We start from the raw sequence: 15,736 nt of genomic DNA on the forward strand, positions 1-15,736 counted from the left end.
TGGAAGGAAAGCTATTATGACAAACCTAGACAGCTTATTAAAAAGCAGAGACATCACTTCGCTGACAAAGATCTATATAGTCAAAGCTATGGTTTTTCCTGTAGTTACGTATGGATGTGAGACTTGGACCATAAAGAAGGCTGAGTACTGAAGAACTGATGCTTTCAAACTGTGGTGCTGGAGAAGACTCTTGAGAGTCCCTTGGACCGCAAGGAGATCCAATCAGTCCATCCTAAAGAAAATCAACCCTGAATATTCATGGGAAGGACTGATGCTAAAGCTGAAACTCCAATATTTTGGCCACCTGACACGAAGAGCCGACTCATTGGAAAAGACCCTGATGCTGGAAAAGATTTAGGGCAGAAGGAGAAGGGGGTAACAGAGGATGAGATGGCTGCATGGTATCTCTGACTCAATGGACATGAGTTTGAGCAAACTCTGGGAGACAGTGAAGGACAGGGAAGCCTGGTGTGTTACAGTCCATGGGGTCACAAAGAATCAGACATGATTGAGGGACTGAACAATGACATGTTCTATGCAGCATCTTCAAGAAGAGCTCATTGTCTAGAGAGATTAAGTCTAGGCCTATCTACCAGCAGATGGTGCTGACGATCACTCACACAGTGTCACTTTTGGCCTTTTCTAAACTAGGAGATGTCAGAATGGTCTCCAGGAACCTCAGCTGCTTGAAAACAGAGAAGCCTCCATGTCTTGGAAAGTCAAGGGTCAGGCAGATAGAGATGAAATCTCTTATGGCCTGAAAAGAATCAGACCAAGAAGCAAACAGCAGGAGGTCGAACAGCTTAGCTTTCAGAGACCCCAGGAAGACTTAACATTTCTTTTAGGCAGAATAAGCAAAGATTATTAGGCAAACAGTAGTTTTCAAAGAATAAAACTGACAACACAAACAGAATGGGTAAGTGGCAATTTCTCCCACATTCTGGTGGCATCTTAAATTCTGGATGACTTGCCTTACCAACACACACTCACACAGCCAAAAAAAGTATTGGGTTGGCCAAAAAGTTTGAGTTTTTCCGTAAAATGTTATGGAAATGAACTTTTTTGGCCAATCCAACAGAGTAGGACCAAGGAAAGGATGCAGCTAACATTTGCACATTGTTTTTCAGATATATTGTTTGTTTATAATGACTCAGTTACCCCAAAATTGTTCAAATGAATGAACGTATTTGTTAACATCTGGATGCTTGTCATAGGTTACCTGGTTTTCTGCAAAAAACAGCAAACCTCTGTCCACAGTGGTCTGAATCGTCTGTCCAAAGGTGGGGAAGGGGGCGTTTGGTTGAGTTGGAACTCGAGCATAGCCTGTACCTTCAAAATAATTTTTATCTGATTCTTCTTTTCTCCTGTCAACACCAATCACCATTAAGTGAGAACACAGCAGCAAAAGACTGCCAGGAAACAATGCTTATTGATGAAAAAGCGAGCAAAGCCTATGCAATCAAGTTGTCATGTTTTGTTAAAGAGGAAACATCTTTAAATTTAATGTTAAAACAGTCCACTGTATCTCCTGGATCTGCTCTTACACTCTACAATGATCAAACTCTACCTCAACAGAGATGCTCTTCAGGAGACCCTATTGCAAACATCTGTTTAGGAAGATGTGACCCAGCAGCTGAAGGTCTTGCCATGTAAGAAATAATATATAATGAAATATAATTTTATTCTGAGTAATAAATAGTCTGTCTCATATTAGAATCTTCCCAATCTTTTAAACTTAGGGGTAGGTCACAAGCTCAAGGCAGCAACTTTCAAATAGGTTCATATGCCAAAGTCATGGTGTTCTTTATGGACTATTGTTTTACTTTTTAAAAAATTTACAGTAAATAAATAGTTTGTGCCCTAAATCAGGCACCATCTAATGCTGAATATTTTGTGGTAGGAGGCACCAAAAACTGAAGAAAGATTTACTTTTTTCAAAATCAAGAAAATTCTGTCCATCTAATATCTTATATGAATAAGGAAAAGACTTTTCCTTATTTAATTTACATTCCTTAAGTATAAATTACATATGCTTTTTATGCTATATGACTGCAAAATCACAGAGAGACATCAGCTTCTAGGTTTTATTTACCTTCTACAAGGCTCCACTTCTGTTGTGTTGAGATTGAAAGTCTTTTTGAAGTTGTACAAGCTCAGAACATTTTCATTGAGGTCATCTAATTCAATACAACCTTTGTATGGAGGAAATTTCAGTCTACTAGGAGGCTGAAAAAAAAAAAACAACAAAAAATTTTCACTAATTGAACAAAGGACAATGATTAGGTTGACCAAGAAACAGTTTAACTCTATTGCTTTTAACCATCAATATAGCTTAGGGGTGAGCATGCAGACCCTGAAGACAGATGCCCTGGCTTCACTGTTTTCTAGCTGTCTGATCTTGGGCAAGTTATTCAACCTCTCTGTTTCAGTTTCATCATCTGTGAAATAGGAATGATAATGATGCTTATTTAAATTATACACTTATACCTAGATCACTGCATATAAAATAATTCAATAAGTTTAGTAATTATCACTATAGACGCTTTAAGAATATATCATTAATCCATTTTATATATAACTGATCAAAACATCATTATGCCAAATTAAATTTTAAATATTTCCATTCTGTGAAATAACATTCGAACTTACTCTAAAATCAGTTGGGTAACCTCCAACATAGAATACGGCATTTTCAGGATCCAAATTGAGGAGTGTGTTGCTGTTTCCACTATCCATGTCATGGAATTGATGTGTTTCTGGTTTACTGGAGGTGGCTTTTAGGGTGTAATTAAGCCTTGCAAACTGATAAATTCTGTTTAAAAAATAAGTCAGAAAATAAAGTTATAAAAGATTTATGAGGAGATGAAAGAAAGTACTAAAGGGGGTTAAATATAAAATTAAAGTTTGGTGACCGCAGGTCAGATCACCAAAGAGCTGTGCTCAATCAGACTCGTACCTCTGGAATTTCACCCGGTCCATCACTGCTTCCTGAGTTTTGCTCTCGGTCAAGGTCTGGTCCACCTGGAGTTCAGCCTCATCCTCCCCAGGTTGTAGACGCATGTGAGCTGGCCGTCTACAACAGCCATGCCGATGTAGTCCCTGGAAGCCTGGAGACACCAAAGCATTTCACATACCATATTCTTAGAACTCACCATCCCCAGGGGGTGCATTTCAAATAGATAACAGCTTTCATGTAGTCAGCCCTGGGCAGACAGAATGAATGAGGTACATTCTGGTATAAAATAATACAGACAGCACAGTTAATTAACGTCTGGGCTGTCTTTGCTCACGTTATCAGGAGGGCATTCATTTATCCACTCCTCCATTCGCTCAGTCTGCAAGTATTTGCCAAGTGCCTGACATAAAGATGAACCAGATATGGGCTCAGGCTGCCATTCAATTTCATTCTGGGAAGAAGATAAGCCATTTATGCTCTTCCTATGCCATACAAGGTCCCCTCAATATTCTGGGCATCTTGTTCTCTCTGTGTTATCATGTCAGCTGTGTATGGATCTTTCTTCCCTATTAGAATGTGAGCACCTTAAGGTAAAAACAAATTTTTGAAAACTGTAGTACAATATACATAATGTGAAATTTACTATTTTAACCTGTTTTAAGTACACATTAAGTACATTCAAGACACAAATTTTTGTTTACATAAATACAGGATAGTAGATACATGGTATAAGTTTGTTGAAGGAATAAAGTCATGTACATTCTGCCAATAATACAAAGCAGAGTCATAAGAAAGTTACAAATAAATCCCCAATCCTTGAAGCGTGAACGAGTAACCAACAACAGTGCTGATTTTAGGAATCCTTAAATACAGTGTCCACTAGTGACGGCCAGCGATTTCCTAACTGCCAAGAATTCTCAAGAACCATACTTCAGGCATTTCTTTTCCACACACGTGTGTTCAGTCTCTCAGTCGTGACCAACTCTTTGTGGTCCCAGGGCCTGTGGTCTGCAAGGCTCCTCTGTCCGTGGGATCTCCCAGGGAAGAATACTGGAGTGGGTTGCCATTTCCTTCTCCAGGGGATCTTCCTGACCCAGGGATCAAACTCGTATCTCTTGCATCTCCTGCTCTGGTAGGCAGATTCTTTACCACTGAGCCACCTGGGATGCCCATTTCTTTTCCATTCATGTATAAATAACCTAGTCACTGATTACCTGTTCCTCTGACACTTACGTGGAAGAGATATATTTTAAGAGGAGGAATTAAAAGCTAAAATAAACTGCTTAAAATATCTATAATAGTGGTGGTTTAAAGAATTTGGAATTATAGCAATGAAGCAACTGGATTTCTCACAAATGAGGCAGGAGGGGCTTAATTTCTCTCCAGGCCCTGTTCACAGAGGGTCTCCACCCTAGAGACATGGGAGGGTCTGCGGCTGGGCGCCCTGAGAAGACGACAGAGTCCAGAGCAGTGAGGAGGAGCTGCTCTGATCTCCAGAAAGCCTTGATACTGCTGCTGGTTGAGAGGGGAGGGTGCTGATCTTCAGCCCCAGGGATGGACGTGCTCATGTGTACACACACATGTGCTCACATGCTGGGCCCATCTAGCATGGCTTCTAGATCCCCACCTCCAAAAGCAACTTTAAATGGATGAGAGATCTCCCATGGAGCCATCAGAGGCAGTGGAATCTCCTCCTACCATGCCAATGGCAGTGACATGACTGTGTCATGCACCTCAAAAGCCATATTCTGTTTTAAAAACCATGGAAATGTCAGAGCAATACTTACATCTTTATTTCCAAGGTACATCACAAACATATTCTCAGTCCCACCAGTTTCTGTTGCTTCAGGTCTTTGGAGAAACAAAGAAAGGGATGTGTATCCTTTCAAGTCTTCCAGGTCATTTGGCAGCCGGACTTCAACTCCAGATCTACCGTTGAATCTCATGGGGATGGCAACCTGAGAGGGACCAGATCCACGGTGTTAGCTGGTCCAGGGGAGAAAGGTGGGGTGCTCGGGGTGGAGGCTTGTGACTGTAGCTGCTCCCAAGTGGCTAGGATAGGGAGTGAAGGTGTGTAGCTGCCCCCTAGGCCTGGAGTCTACACTCAGGAGGCTGCTCCAGGAGTAGTGGAGTAAAGCCCTCCTGTTCTTCCTGCCTACAAGTCAAGGGTCTTTGGGAAGTCTACTTTGTTGTCTGTGCCAGCAACAATAATCATTATAGTAAATTATTACCATCATTATTATGGTTATAATATTAATATAATATTAGCCATATTAACATCATAATAATACCACCACCATCATCATATTAATATATTATAATAATGAGGTTTTACATATAATATATAATGTGATAAATATGATATATAATATGTAATATATGATATAAATATTATACAATACATAATATAATTGTAATATAGGGAATTATATATATAGGGTTAAAATACATATTAACAGGATTAATATCATGATCCTATTAGTAATAATATTATATATTATAATATAAACTCTAATTATATATAAAATTAGTAATAGGGTTATAATATTAATATTAAATTAACCCTGCTAATATGTATTATAGCCCTATTAATATATAACATTAATAATAATTACTATTATTCCAACCCCAGAAGGTTTTTGTGCAAATGAACTAACCTGTATGGAAGCACTCAATATGATATAGTCAATGTACAATACATCAAAATATTTTTTTAAAGAATTAACTCTTTAAGGAATCATTTCTCATTAACATGTTACATGTTCTGGTTGTATTTATTATAGGCACTCAGTCCTTAAAAATAAGTGCATCGAGGCTCTCTAGAATGTGCTTCTTAAATTCAGGGTAAAGGACCATTTTTTCCCCCTGTTATCTGCCCTGGACCAATACTTTTGTAAAATATATGAAAACTTAAATACTAGAAAAATGAAATGAAAAAGTGTGCAAAATACAAGCCTACTGATCCCATTCTGGGATATTGAAGCAATTCAAGTTACTGAAAGCTTCTAAGCCTTTACTCGCAATTTTGTACTTATATATAATGGAGCAGTAACAAACGTCTGACTAGCTCTGGTCTGTGGATCCCCTTGGGCACCTCTGCATTAAAACACAGAAAATAATATTCCCTATCTAAAGAGTAACTCTAGGAATGATACTTACATCACCTCTACATTTTATCTCCCAAGCATGTATTTACGGAGGACCCTGTCTATGCAGGTATCAGGCAGGGGTGCTTAGTGATGCCTGAGCTGTAGTCACCGCAAGGTGCCCATGGGGACAGAGCTCCCCCACAACACTCAAGGCTCACTTTACACCTGTCTCTTCTACTTGCCCTCGGCCCTTCATACTCTCCACACATCCTGAGTCTATGGCATGCCCTTCTGGTTTTTGTCACTTGGAAAGCTCTTGCTCAATTAAAAAAAATTTTTAGTTAAGAAAACATTTCATGAACACACAAAAATAGAGACTATACCTGCATACACATGACCATCTTAAGAAATTAAACATTACTGTTAAAACTGAAGCCCCTTACATAGCCCACCCTAGTCCTCGTCGCCTCTCCCTTCTCAGAGGTCACTTCTACCCTGGATCTGGATTCCCACACAGCTTCTCATGCGTGCTTTAATACTTTTGTGAAACATTATCTATCTATGAACTGAAACTAGTCTTAGCTTTGTAAGTGACAGAGCAGGGATCAAAACAAGGCAGTGCGGGGACTTCCATGGTGGTTCAGGAGTTAAGAATCCACCTTCCAATGCAGGGGACACAGCTTCAGTCTCTGGTTGGAGAACTAAGAGCCCACATGCCTCAGAGCAACTAAGCTTACACGCTACAGAGAGAAACCCATGCTGCAGTGAAGATCCTACGAGCAGCAACTAAGACCTGATGCAGTCAGATAAACAAATAAACATTAAAAAACAAAGAAGCAAGGCAGCCTGCCTTGGTTATCAGCGCTAAACCTCTGCGCTATTTATACACTTCATATTTTGTTCATTAAATTAGCGGAAGAACGTAGAGGGGCAAAAGCCAGAAGCATACTCTTTTCCATTTGCTACTCTTTTCCATTTGCTTTTTATAAGACGTGTATGGGTACGAAGAGGGTGGTTTCTGCCAAACTGTGCCTTAGGCTCTTTGCTTCTCTGCTAAAGGTTTTGTGTTGGAAGTTCTCTTTCTTAAAAGAAAAGGCAGATTTTGAGGCTCAAAGTAAGGAATAGAAGCCTAGAAATCAACCCTGGTGCCTCAAAGACAATGATATTCTGACTTGGTTTCCATCCCTCTAATCTCCAAATATCTCACAGGGAGTTGACTACAAAATACAAAATATTTCATTTACATTATTTTAGGATAAAACAAATTGTGAGAGAAGAAATTCAAGTAAATAATGTCAGATTAAAATTAGAAGAAAGGTTGATGGAACTTCCCAATGAAGGAAAACTGCTGTAATCTCATATTCAGAACACTGCCCATGTGGAGTGGTAGGAACCACTCCTCCATCCTCACTAAAAGTGGATTCCACAATTCCCGAGTTACTGTGAGAAGATAGGGTTTGTGCAGTATCATATCTACACGTTCTGACCATAGAACCCTTACCTGAACTTGCAATAACACTTTACTGCCTAGAGCCTGGAGGAGAACCCTGCTTCCTGCCTGCATAAGCCAGCAGAAAGGAAACCACTGTTCCCGGCATACCAGGTCATTTAAAGGATGAAGATGATGTGAACTTCTGAAAGATGATGGGAGAAAATGAACTTTCACATGGGGAGCACCCAAAGAATTTGGGCAAGAAAGACAACTGATTCTTGGGTACCTGGATATCTTTCACTTCTTAATTAGTGAAACTAACAGAGTTAGTTTCATTAATTCTAATAGAGTAACTTATCAAAGAATGAGCCTTGGTGCCTGGCAATGAGGGGACACACCCACCTTATTTGCGGCATCTCTGGCCTGCTGAATTAGTTCCCGTATGCGGTCCACGTTGTCAGAGATGTTGCCCAGTGGCAACAGCTGTTGGTTGATACTTTCAATTTTACTCAAAAGATCAGGCAGTTTGTTAGTTAATTTCTTCACTGTTGGTGAGATTACGAAACAGAAATTTATCATTGTGAGTTGAGAAAAGGTTAAATAGAGATGTTCTCGTGGATTGTATTTGTCAAGTGGTATATTTGGGTCCCACACATTGGATAGGATGACTCAGAATCAGGTAATACTTTTTTTCTATTATAGAAATATATGTTACACATATTTCTATGTATAATATGTAAATACATCATAGATTTTATTCTGGATATCAAATCATCTTTCTTGACACTATAAAAAGTAAATTTTCCAAGGAGGAGGGGATATATATATATACCTATGGCTGATCCATGTTGATATATGGCAGAAACCAACATAACATTGTAATTCTCCTTAAATTAAAAATTAATAAATTAAAAAATAAATCTTTCCTTTTTGATCTTTAATATCAATCATAATCCAAGTGATCATGATTCAGGGACTACATCTCCACTCTATAAAAGGGAAGATCAACAGCAATATTTCATGAATTTTTTTCAAAGTATACAGGTTTTTTTTCTAATCATGTGTGACATAGGCAAAATTATTTAAGTCAATAAAAAATTTTAAGGAATTTTACATGTTCTGATTCTTTCCACTGCCAACCACCTTGGCTCCTCCAAAGTCCTACTTGGTCCTTTTAACTAAGAGAATAGCCATATTCTTTGAATGGATCATGTGAAGTTTCTTCTTAATATTTTAATTTCTAAGATCAGATTTTACTGGGGAAAAATTACAACGGACCAAAGCACATAATGATGGAGAAAACAGATAATACATCCTGGCCAGAGAACACCTGCTACCTGAGTTATCCGCATCACTGAGAGCCTTGTTGAAGTCTTCGCTCTGGGTGCTCCCATAGGTATCCTTAATTCTTTCCACATCTGTCTGAATGGGGTTGAGCCCATCTAGAACCTCATTTGTGATGTCATTGGCGTTTCTGACCAGGCTCTTTGCACTACTGATTATGCCATCGATGTCATCTAAGGCACATACAAACAGGGAGGTGTAAGTCTCTAAAATGTTTGACAAAGAAGCCAAGTCCAGTGGGTTAGGGAGCAGCTGACCTCTCTGTATTCCACGAAGATCACCTCGGATGCTGGTGAGATTGGTGTCTATCAGGCCTTTCTGAACTGTCATAGTTTTCAGTGTTTGCTGCAGGTTGTTGAGAGCTGGGCTGATTTCTGAAATAAAGTAGGAAGAGGCAATTACCCTAAAGATCTTGATCCTCCGTGGGTACTGGTGGCCCCTGAAGTAGCCAGGGTCTGCACAGCATTGAGCAGACCTGCATCTTAGGGGTCATCCCCAAGATGCCCACTGCTTGCTCCTAGACCCCCAGGTCCTCCATTATAGAAGCCAGGAGCATACAGAACCTGTGGTACCAGGCTCCTCGGAAATGCACATGAAGAAAGGGAAAGGCCTACCAACTCAAGGAAAGACTTAACTTCCGCTCTGCTCAGGGCAAAAGTCTCTGCTTAGTAAAGGAAAGGGATGGTGGTGGTGGTCTAGTCTCTAAGTCATGTCAGACTCTTGCAACCTCATGGACCGTAGCACACCAGGCTCCTCTGCCCATGGGATTCTCCAGGCAAGAATACTAGAGTGGGTTTCTGTTTCCTTCTCCAGGGTATCTTCCAGACTCAGGAATTGAAACCGGTCTCCAGCATTGTAGGCAGATTCTTTACCAACTGAGATACGAGGGACACCCAAGGAAAGGGATGTGCTATCTTATTCACTGCTGTGTCCAGGCACTCTTTGGGGTAAAATACTCTTTGGGGTAAAATATTAGTACATATTTATGGAACAAGCGAATGAATGTATGAATAAATTAATGAATGAATAATACATAAGGGATGCCCCTTTGGTCAAGAGTAAAGAAATATTGGGCTTTCCTGGTGGCTCAGTGGTAAAGAGTCCACCTCCCAATGCAAGAAACAGGGGTTTGATTCCTGATCCAGGAGGATCCCACATGCCGAGGAACAACCCTTGAGCCTGTGCTCCAGAGCTTGGGAGCACAGCTGAGTGCATGTGCCACAGCTCCTGAAGCCCGAGGGCCCTGGAGCCCATGCTCGCCAAGAAGAGAAGCCACTGCAATAAGCCTGCACACGGCAGCTACAGAGTAGTCCCCTGCTCTCCACTACTAGAGAAAGCCTGAGCAACCACAAAGACCCAGCTCAGCCATAAGTAAATAAATAAAATGCCTTTTTAAAAAAGAGTAAAGGAATGTTGTTGAGAGAGCCCCACTGAAGCAAACTCACAAAGCAGGCACCATTCCCATTCATTTCCAAACTGACGCATTCAAGGACATATTCAGTGAAAGGAACAAAGCTCATAGGCATTTCTAGCTGATAATATCGCCCCTTGGGGGTCATGGAAAACCACCAGTGAATGCTTTAGTGTCGAGTTGATGACACATGGCTTAAACTGTGATTCCAGGACTGGTTTAAATAACAATGTAGTTAACATCCTAATCCTTCTAAAAACACACATCTTCACCTTTTAGCTCAAATTTTATAAAGAGAACAGGGGTCATACCAGGAAATTTTAATTTTTGAAATGTGCTAGGCAGACTACATATTTTTGTGTATTTTCTTTTTCACATTTTCATATTTATTTTTCATTTTAAAAAATCCAAATGATAAATAAATGTATTTATTTACTGGTAGAGGGTATCTAATCACTTTGAAAGGATTAAGAAGGTGAATGAGGGCTATGAACTGAGATATCTGCTCACCTATGAATGACCACAGGAGACCAGAGAAAAATCAAGGGACAGCATTTTCTGAACACAGGAATTTGGTGAGATTGAGATTTTTTTTTTTTTAAATCAAATTAAATAAGGGGAAAAATTCAAAGGCAAAAAATTTAAAAATCCTCATATATCACAGTGGTAGTGATTTTTGGTGCTTTTACTTACTAAGATTTTAGGGCTTAAGAAATTTTGAAGCAGTTGCTCTAATGACTTGATGCTATTTATCTGGGCCTTAAATAAGACAGCAGCACTGTACACACCTCAAAGCTACGTGGGTCCCCAGTGCTATGGGCATATGGGACTAAATGAAGAATCCTCTCTCCCAAATCCAAGGCCAGACCCAAACAAGCCTATCAGTCTCAAGATTTATTTAGATTCATGAGATTCTAACTAATTTGGTTTATGTTAGAATATTGGCTGGTGGTAGTCAGTTGCAAAGTCGTGTCTGACTCTTTGTGACCCCATGGATTGTAGCCTACCAGGCTCCTCTGTCCATGGGATTTTCCAGGCAAGAACACAGGAGTGGGTTGCCATTTCCTTCTCTAGGGGATCTTCCCAACCCATGGATCGAACCTATATCTCTTGCATCTCCTGCATGGGCAGGCAGATTCTTTACCACTAGTGCCACCTGGGAAGGGTAGAAACATCAAATCAACATATTTACAAAGTGCCACCTACAAGGACACTGAGATTCAAGAAGTGCATTTGCTCCTGGTCTCATAGATTGTTTCCAAGCTCTTGACTATCCCAGCCCCCAAAAGCCACCCCTTCCATACCTTGCTGTAGCTTCTGCTGTGTTATCTTGGCTTCGTTTAACAGTTTATCGCTGTTGGAACTCAGAGTTTTCGCTTTTCTTGGAAGATCTTCCTTTATTACTGTCTGAAAGCAAAGCATTTATCAGTCTTAGATGTGATACATACATTAGGAAATACGGAGTAAGAGTTTTCATCCTAGCCCTTAACTTTAATCTTTAAAAATTGAGGGTAGAAGGTAAGGCAGAGTTTTAAAAATACTGTTCCTTAAAAGCTACAGTTAGGGCTCTAGGTAGACATTTGTGACTTGGGGAGGTGGACCCATCACTGTTGACATAATGATAAATTATGTGACACCTTCTTATCTTCTGTCACTTGTACAATGCCCTCTGCAATACTAGAGGACAGAGCTGAATTACTTTTAGGCTTTTAATCTTTAGGAGATTAAAAATCTTCAACCTTCCAAGAAGTCTGTTCACTAATTCACTCACAGTTAATAATTTGTTCTTTATTTTTAGATATAGGCCTATTATATAATGCACTTCAGATCCCATAGGATCCACAGACATGCCCAGGTGAATGACAAATGACAGGAAATAAATTGTTCTCAAATGGTGTACAAAAATCTCTTCTTTGGCAAATGATGATACCTGATCACACAGCTTAAAAGCATACCTGGTAAGAATCAGGGTATAATACTTTCATAGTCCAAAATCAATAATCAGGGTGATTATTATCTGGTTTTACAAATGATTTTGAATACTGGGCTATGTTTATCCAAAAGTCAAGTAAATACAGAAATGACATATTAGAGCAAGTTCAAGTCTATTCTAGATAACAAATTCTGATCTAAAATAAGCTTTGTTTTTTTCTATTCCCTATGCACACAGAAAGAAAACAGAGAAGTGAGTCATCTCCAGAGTGTGTTGAGAGAAGGTGTCACGGCAGATACCCACCTGGAGAGCAGCCTCAGATGCAGTGGTGGCCTTGTCGGCTGCATCCTCGGCCGCTTTGATGGCGTTGAGGATGTTCTCATAGGCAGTGGCAGCGTCCACAGCACAGCGCACCAGCTCATCCCCACTGGCGTTCCTCTTGATCCTGGAAGATGGTATAGGAGGAGGGCTCCAGCAGTGGCCTCTGCCTGCAGCCAAGCCCCCTTACCTCCCCATTCATTTGGCCGATGGAGATTTGGGGCTGTGGGCTCCGAGCCTCTGCTCCAAAGATGCAGCTGGGAATCAGCTGGGTTCGGACCTGGGACCTGGGTGCCGCCCCCCTACCCTGGTCCATACTTCCTACCAGGCTCCAGCAGCCCCTGCGGTCAGACCCCCAGGCGGCCCACTCACTCCTCTAGCTGCTTGGCCAGCTCCTGTAGGGACTGCGAATGCCTCTCTGCCTCCTCCACCAGAGATGCTCTGCTGGCCGATCTGGAAAGTTCTCTCACTTTGTCACTTAGTTCGTGTCTTGCTTCATTTAAAGTGACAGCTAATTTTTCATATTCCTGTATTTTCCAAGTAAACAAGAGATAGTGTCAATTTAAGCAAAGCACGGATATGCCATTTTCCTGAACTCTGTCATAAATGAGGTTTCCAGGAAGCAACAATGAGACACTGTTTCCTGAGCCCATTCACTACACCAATTACTCCCTGGTTACTTCACACAGTGGCACTGTGAATATTCTCCCAAGTTTCACCACCATTTTGAGCATTTTCCATACGGTGGGTACCCACTTTGATAAATTTTATGAAAGCACATTATTATCCTTACTGTATCACTGTACTAAACCTAAACACTTTTTCTGCTTTAGAAACAGCAAACATAAAAGATATTTTCAAAATGCCCAGTGGGCTTCTGAGAAATATTGCCAATCTTTTACCAGTCCTAAATGTCTTCTGTTAATTAATGTATGCCTGATTTATTTTATGTTTAATTGCTTTTCAGCTTCAAGAAGGTATAAGTGACATAAAACTGTAAGATATTTGAAGTGTACAAAGTGATGATTGGATATATGTACACACTGTGAAAGGATTCCCCCCCACCGAGTTAACACATCAATCACCTCATATTTTATCCCCTTACCTTCTCTGGGGAGTGAAGATGAGAAGATTTAAATTATACTTTTGTAGCAAATTTCAGTTATACAATACAGTGTCATCAACTGGAGTCACTTTTTTGTTTTATATTAGCTCCTCAGACCTTATTCATCTCATTGGTGAAAATGATATTTAAAAAATACTAGCACAATTTGTTTTTATTACAAAAGTAACATTCACTTATTTCAGGCAAATTAGGTAGATAGATAGGCAAATAGATATAATACAAACCTATGGTTGCTGGGGGCAAAGGATACTTAGGGACTTTGGGAAGGTCATGTACACACTGCTATATTTAAAATGGATAACTGATGTTACCTGCCAGCCTGGCTAGGAGGTGGGTGGGGGGAGAATGGACACGTGTGTATGTATGGCCGAGTCCCTTCACTGTTCACCTGAAACTACCACAGCATTCTTAATCAGCTATACCCCAATGCAAAACAAAAAGTTTAAAGTTTGGGAGAGAAAAAAAGAAGACGCATCATTCACCCCTCCCCTAAGGGACAACCGCCGTTAACATTTTGGTATATTTTCTTCCATCTAAAGACGTATATTTGAGGGAAAAAATGTTTAGCCGATCTCATAAGTTCCTCGAAATGTAATTTAAGTGCTTTTCGAGTTTCTAGAAAACAAGTTTTGTCTCTACCTCATGGCTTTTCTTCATCAATTGCAGGACAATATTAGTTTGCATCAAGGAAGAATCTGCCGTGGCTAGACGCTTGGTGAAGTCACTCTGGAGGGAATTCATTTCCTTAACTTGTCTCTGCAGAGAAAAAGATCTTTGAGCTGCATGATATATTGTCAGAAGGCACAGGCATATTTATTGGACAACAGCATAGAGGTAATTTCAGAGTCAAAATGTCTTCTTGAACTTAAAGATCATCTAGGAAACTCCTAAGTCATGAGACATCAGTTCAATTTGTCATGTGGAGGTGTTGTCATAGTTTCCACAAGCTACATGCCAACGAAACAACCCCTGTTGCATTGGAGGAGGTTTCTACACTAGGGCCAACCAGGCCACTGAGGTGGATGCACAGTTAAGCTCTGGTTAGTGTATCAGGTCGAGGGAGTTGAACTAAGCAAATCAGCACCATCAGTACACTCTACATGCTGGTCCTGATGAAGATGTAGGGGCGTTTCAATAAGAAAGCACACAGGAGGACTTCCCTGGCGGTCCAGTGGTTAAGACTCTGCACTTCCAATGCAGGGAACGCAGGTTCAAATCCCTGGTTGGGGAACTAAGATTCCACATGTCACATGGTGCAGCCAAAAAAAAATTTACTAAAAAAGCACACAAGACCTTAGGAAACCAGGGTAGAGGCTGCCAGAATTCAGAGATCCGTAAAATTGGGTCCTGCTCCCTCCCCTTGGCATAATCCAACAGAGGTATTACTTGCAGCGCCTTTGGGAGTTAACCATATTGCCATCTGCGAAGATATTATTCATTTTCTTTTACCAAATTCCTCTTTCTTGGGGTGGGGGCTGGGTCAGTCCTATGTTGGGCTTCCCAGGTAGTTCAGCTGGTAAAGAATCCGCCTGCAATGCAGGAGACCCTGGTTTGATTCCTGGGTCAGGAAGTTCCCCTGGAGAAGGGATAGGCTACCCATTCCAGTATTCTTGGGCTTCCCTGGTGGCTCAATAAAAAGGATCCACCTGCAATGTGGGAGACCTGGGTTTGATCCCTGGTTTGGGAAGATCCCCTGGAGGAGAGCATGGCAACCCACTCCAGTATTCTTGCCTGAAGAATCCCCATGGACAGAGAAGCCTGGCAGGTTACAGTTCATGGGGATGCAAAGAGTCAGACATGACTAAGTAATTAACACACACACACAACACAACACAAAATGTCAGTTATTTAAAACCTATATTGTATACTTTGAATTAATTATAACAACAGTAATTTTTCAACTATTTGGCAGCACTATTTCTCCAGTCCTCTACCAGTCAGGAGTTGGGGTGAAGAGATGGGGTCTGCTTTCCCTGTGGTTTAAGTTCAGAAACACTTCTGGCCGTTGAAGAATAAGAGATACTTTGATTTTGCATTTAATGCCTCATTCCTCTTTGATTAGGGTTTCCCACACAGACAGGTTCCTGACTGCCACTTGATTAACATTAAAGTTCCCTGCTCCCTTGT

The 15,736-nt window shown here is 40.6% G+C and overlaps 1 protein-coding gene across 1 annotated transcript in view; it reads right to left on the minus strand.

The window, feature by feature from the left end:
* The window catches only part of LAMA3 (laminin subunit alpha 3), a 259,483-nt gene that overhangs the window by 37,363 nt on the left and 206,384 nt on the right, over positions 1-15,736 (minus strand). Inside the window, 13 exon segments of the mRNA XM_014479149.2 lie at positions 1,220-1,364; positions 2,093-2,226; positions 2,650-2,812; positions 2,957-3,041; positions 3,044-3,107; positions 4,744-4,914; positions 7,880-8,022; positions 8,815-8,994; positions 9,079-9,195; positions 11,537-11,639; positions 12,469-12,610; positions 12,856-13,010; positions 14,249-14,365. Of these exon segments, the coding sequence (XP_014334635.2) occupies positions 1,220-1,364; positions 2,093-2,226; positions 2,650-2,812; positions 2,957-3,041; positions 3,044-3,107; positions 4,744-4,914; positions 7,880-8,022; positions 8,815-8,994; positions 9,079-9,195; positions 11,537-11,639; positions 12,469-12,610; positions 12,856-13,010; positions 14,249-14,365 (1,719 nt within the window).

This window comes from Bos mutus, chromosome 24 (assembly GCF_027580195.1).
Source record: "Bos mutus isolate GX-2022 chromosome 24, NWIPB_WYAK_1.1, whole genome shotgun sequence".
Lineage (NCBI taxonomy): Eukaryota > Metazoa > Chordata > Mammalia > Artiodactyla > Bovidae > Bos > Bos mutus.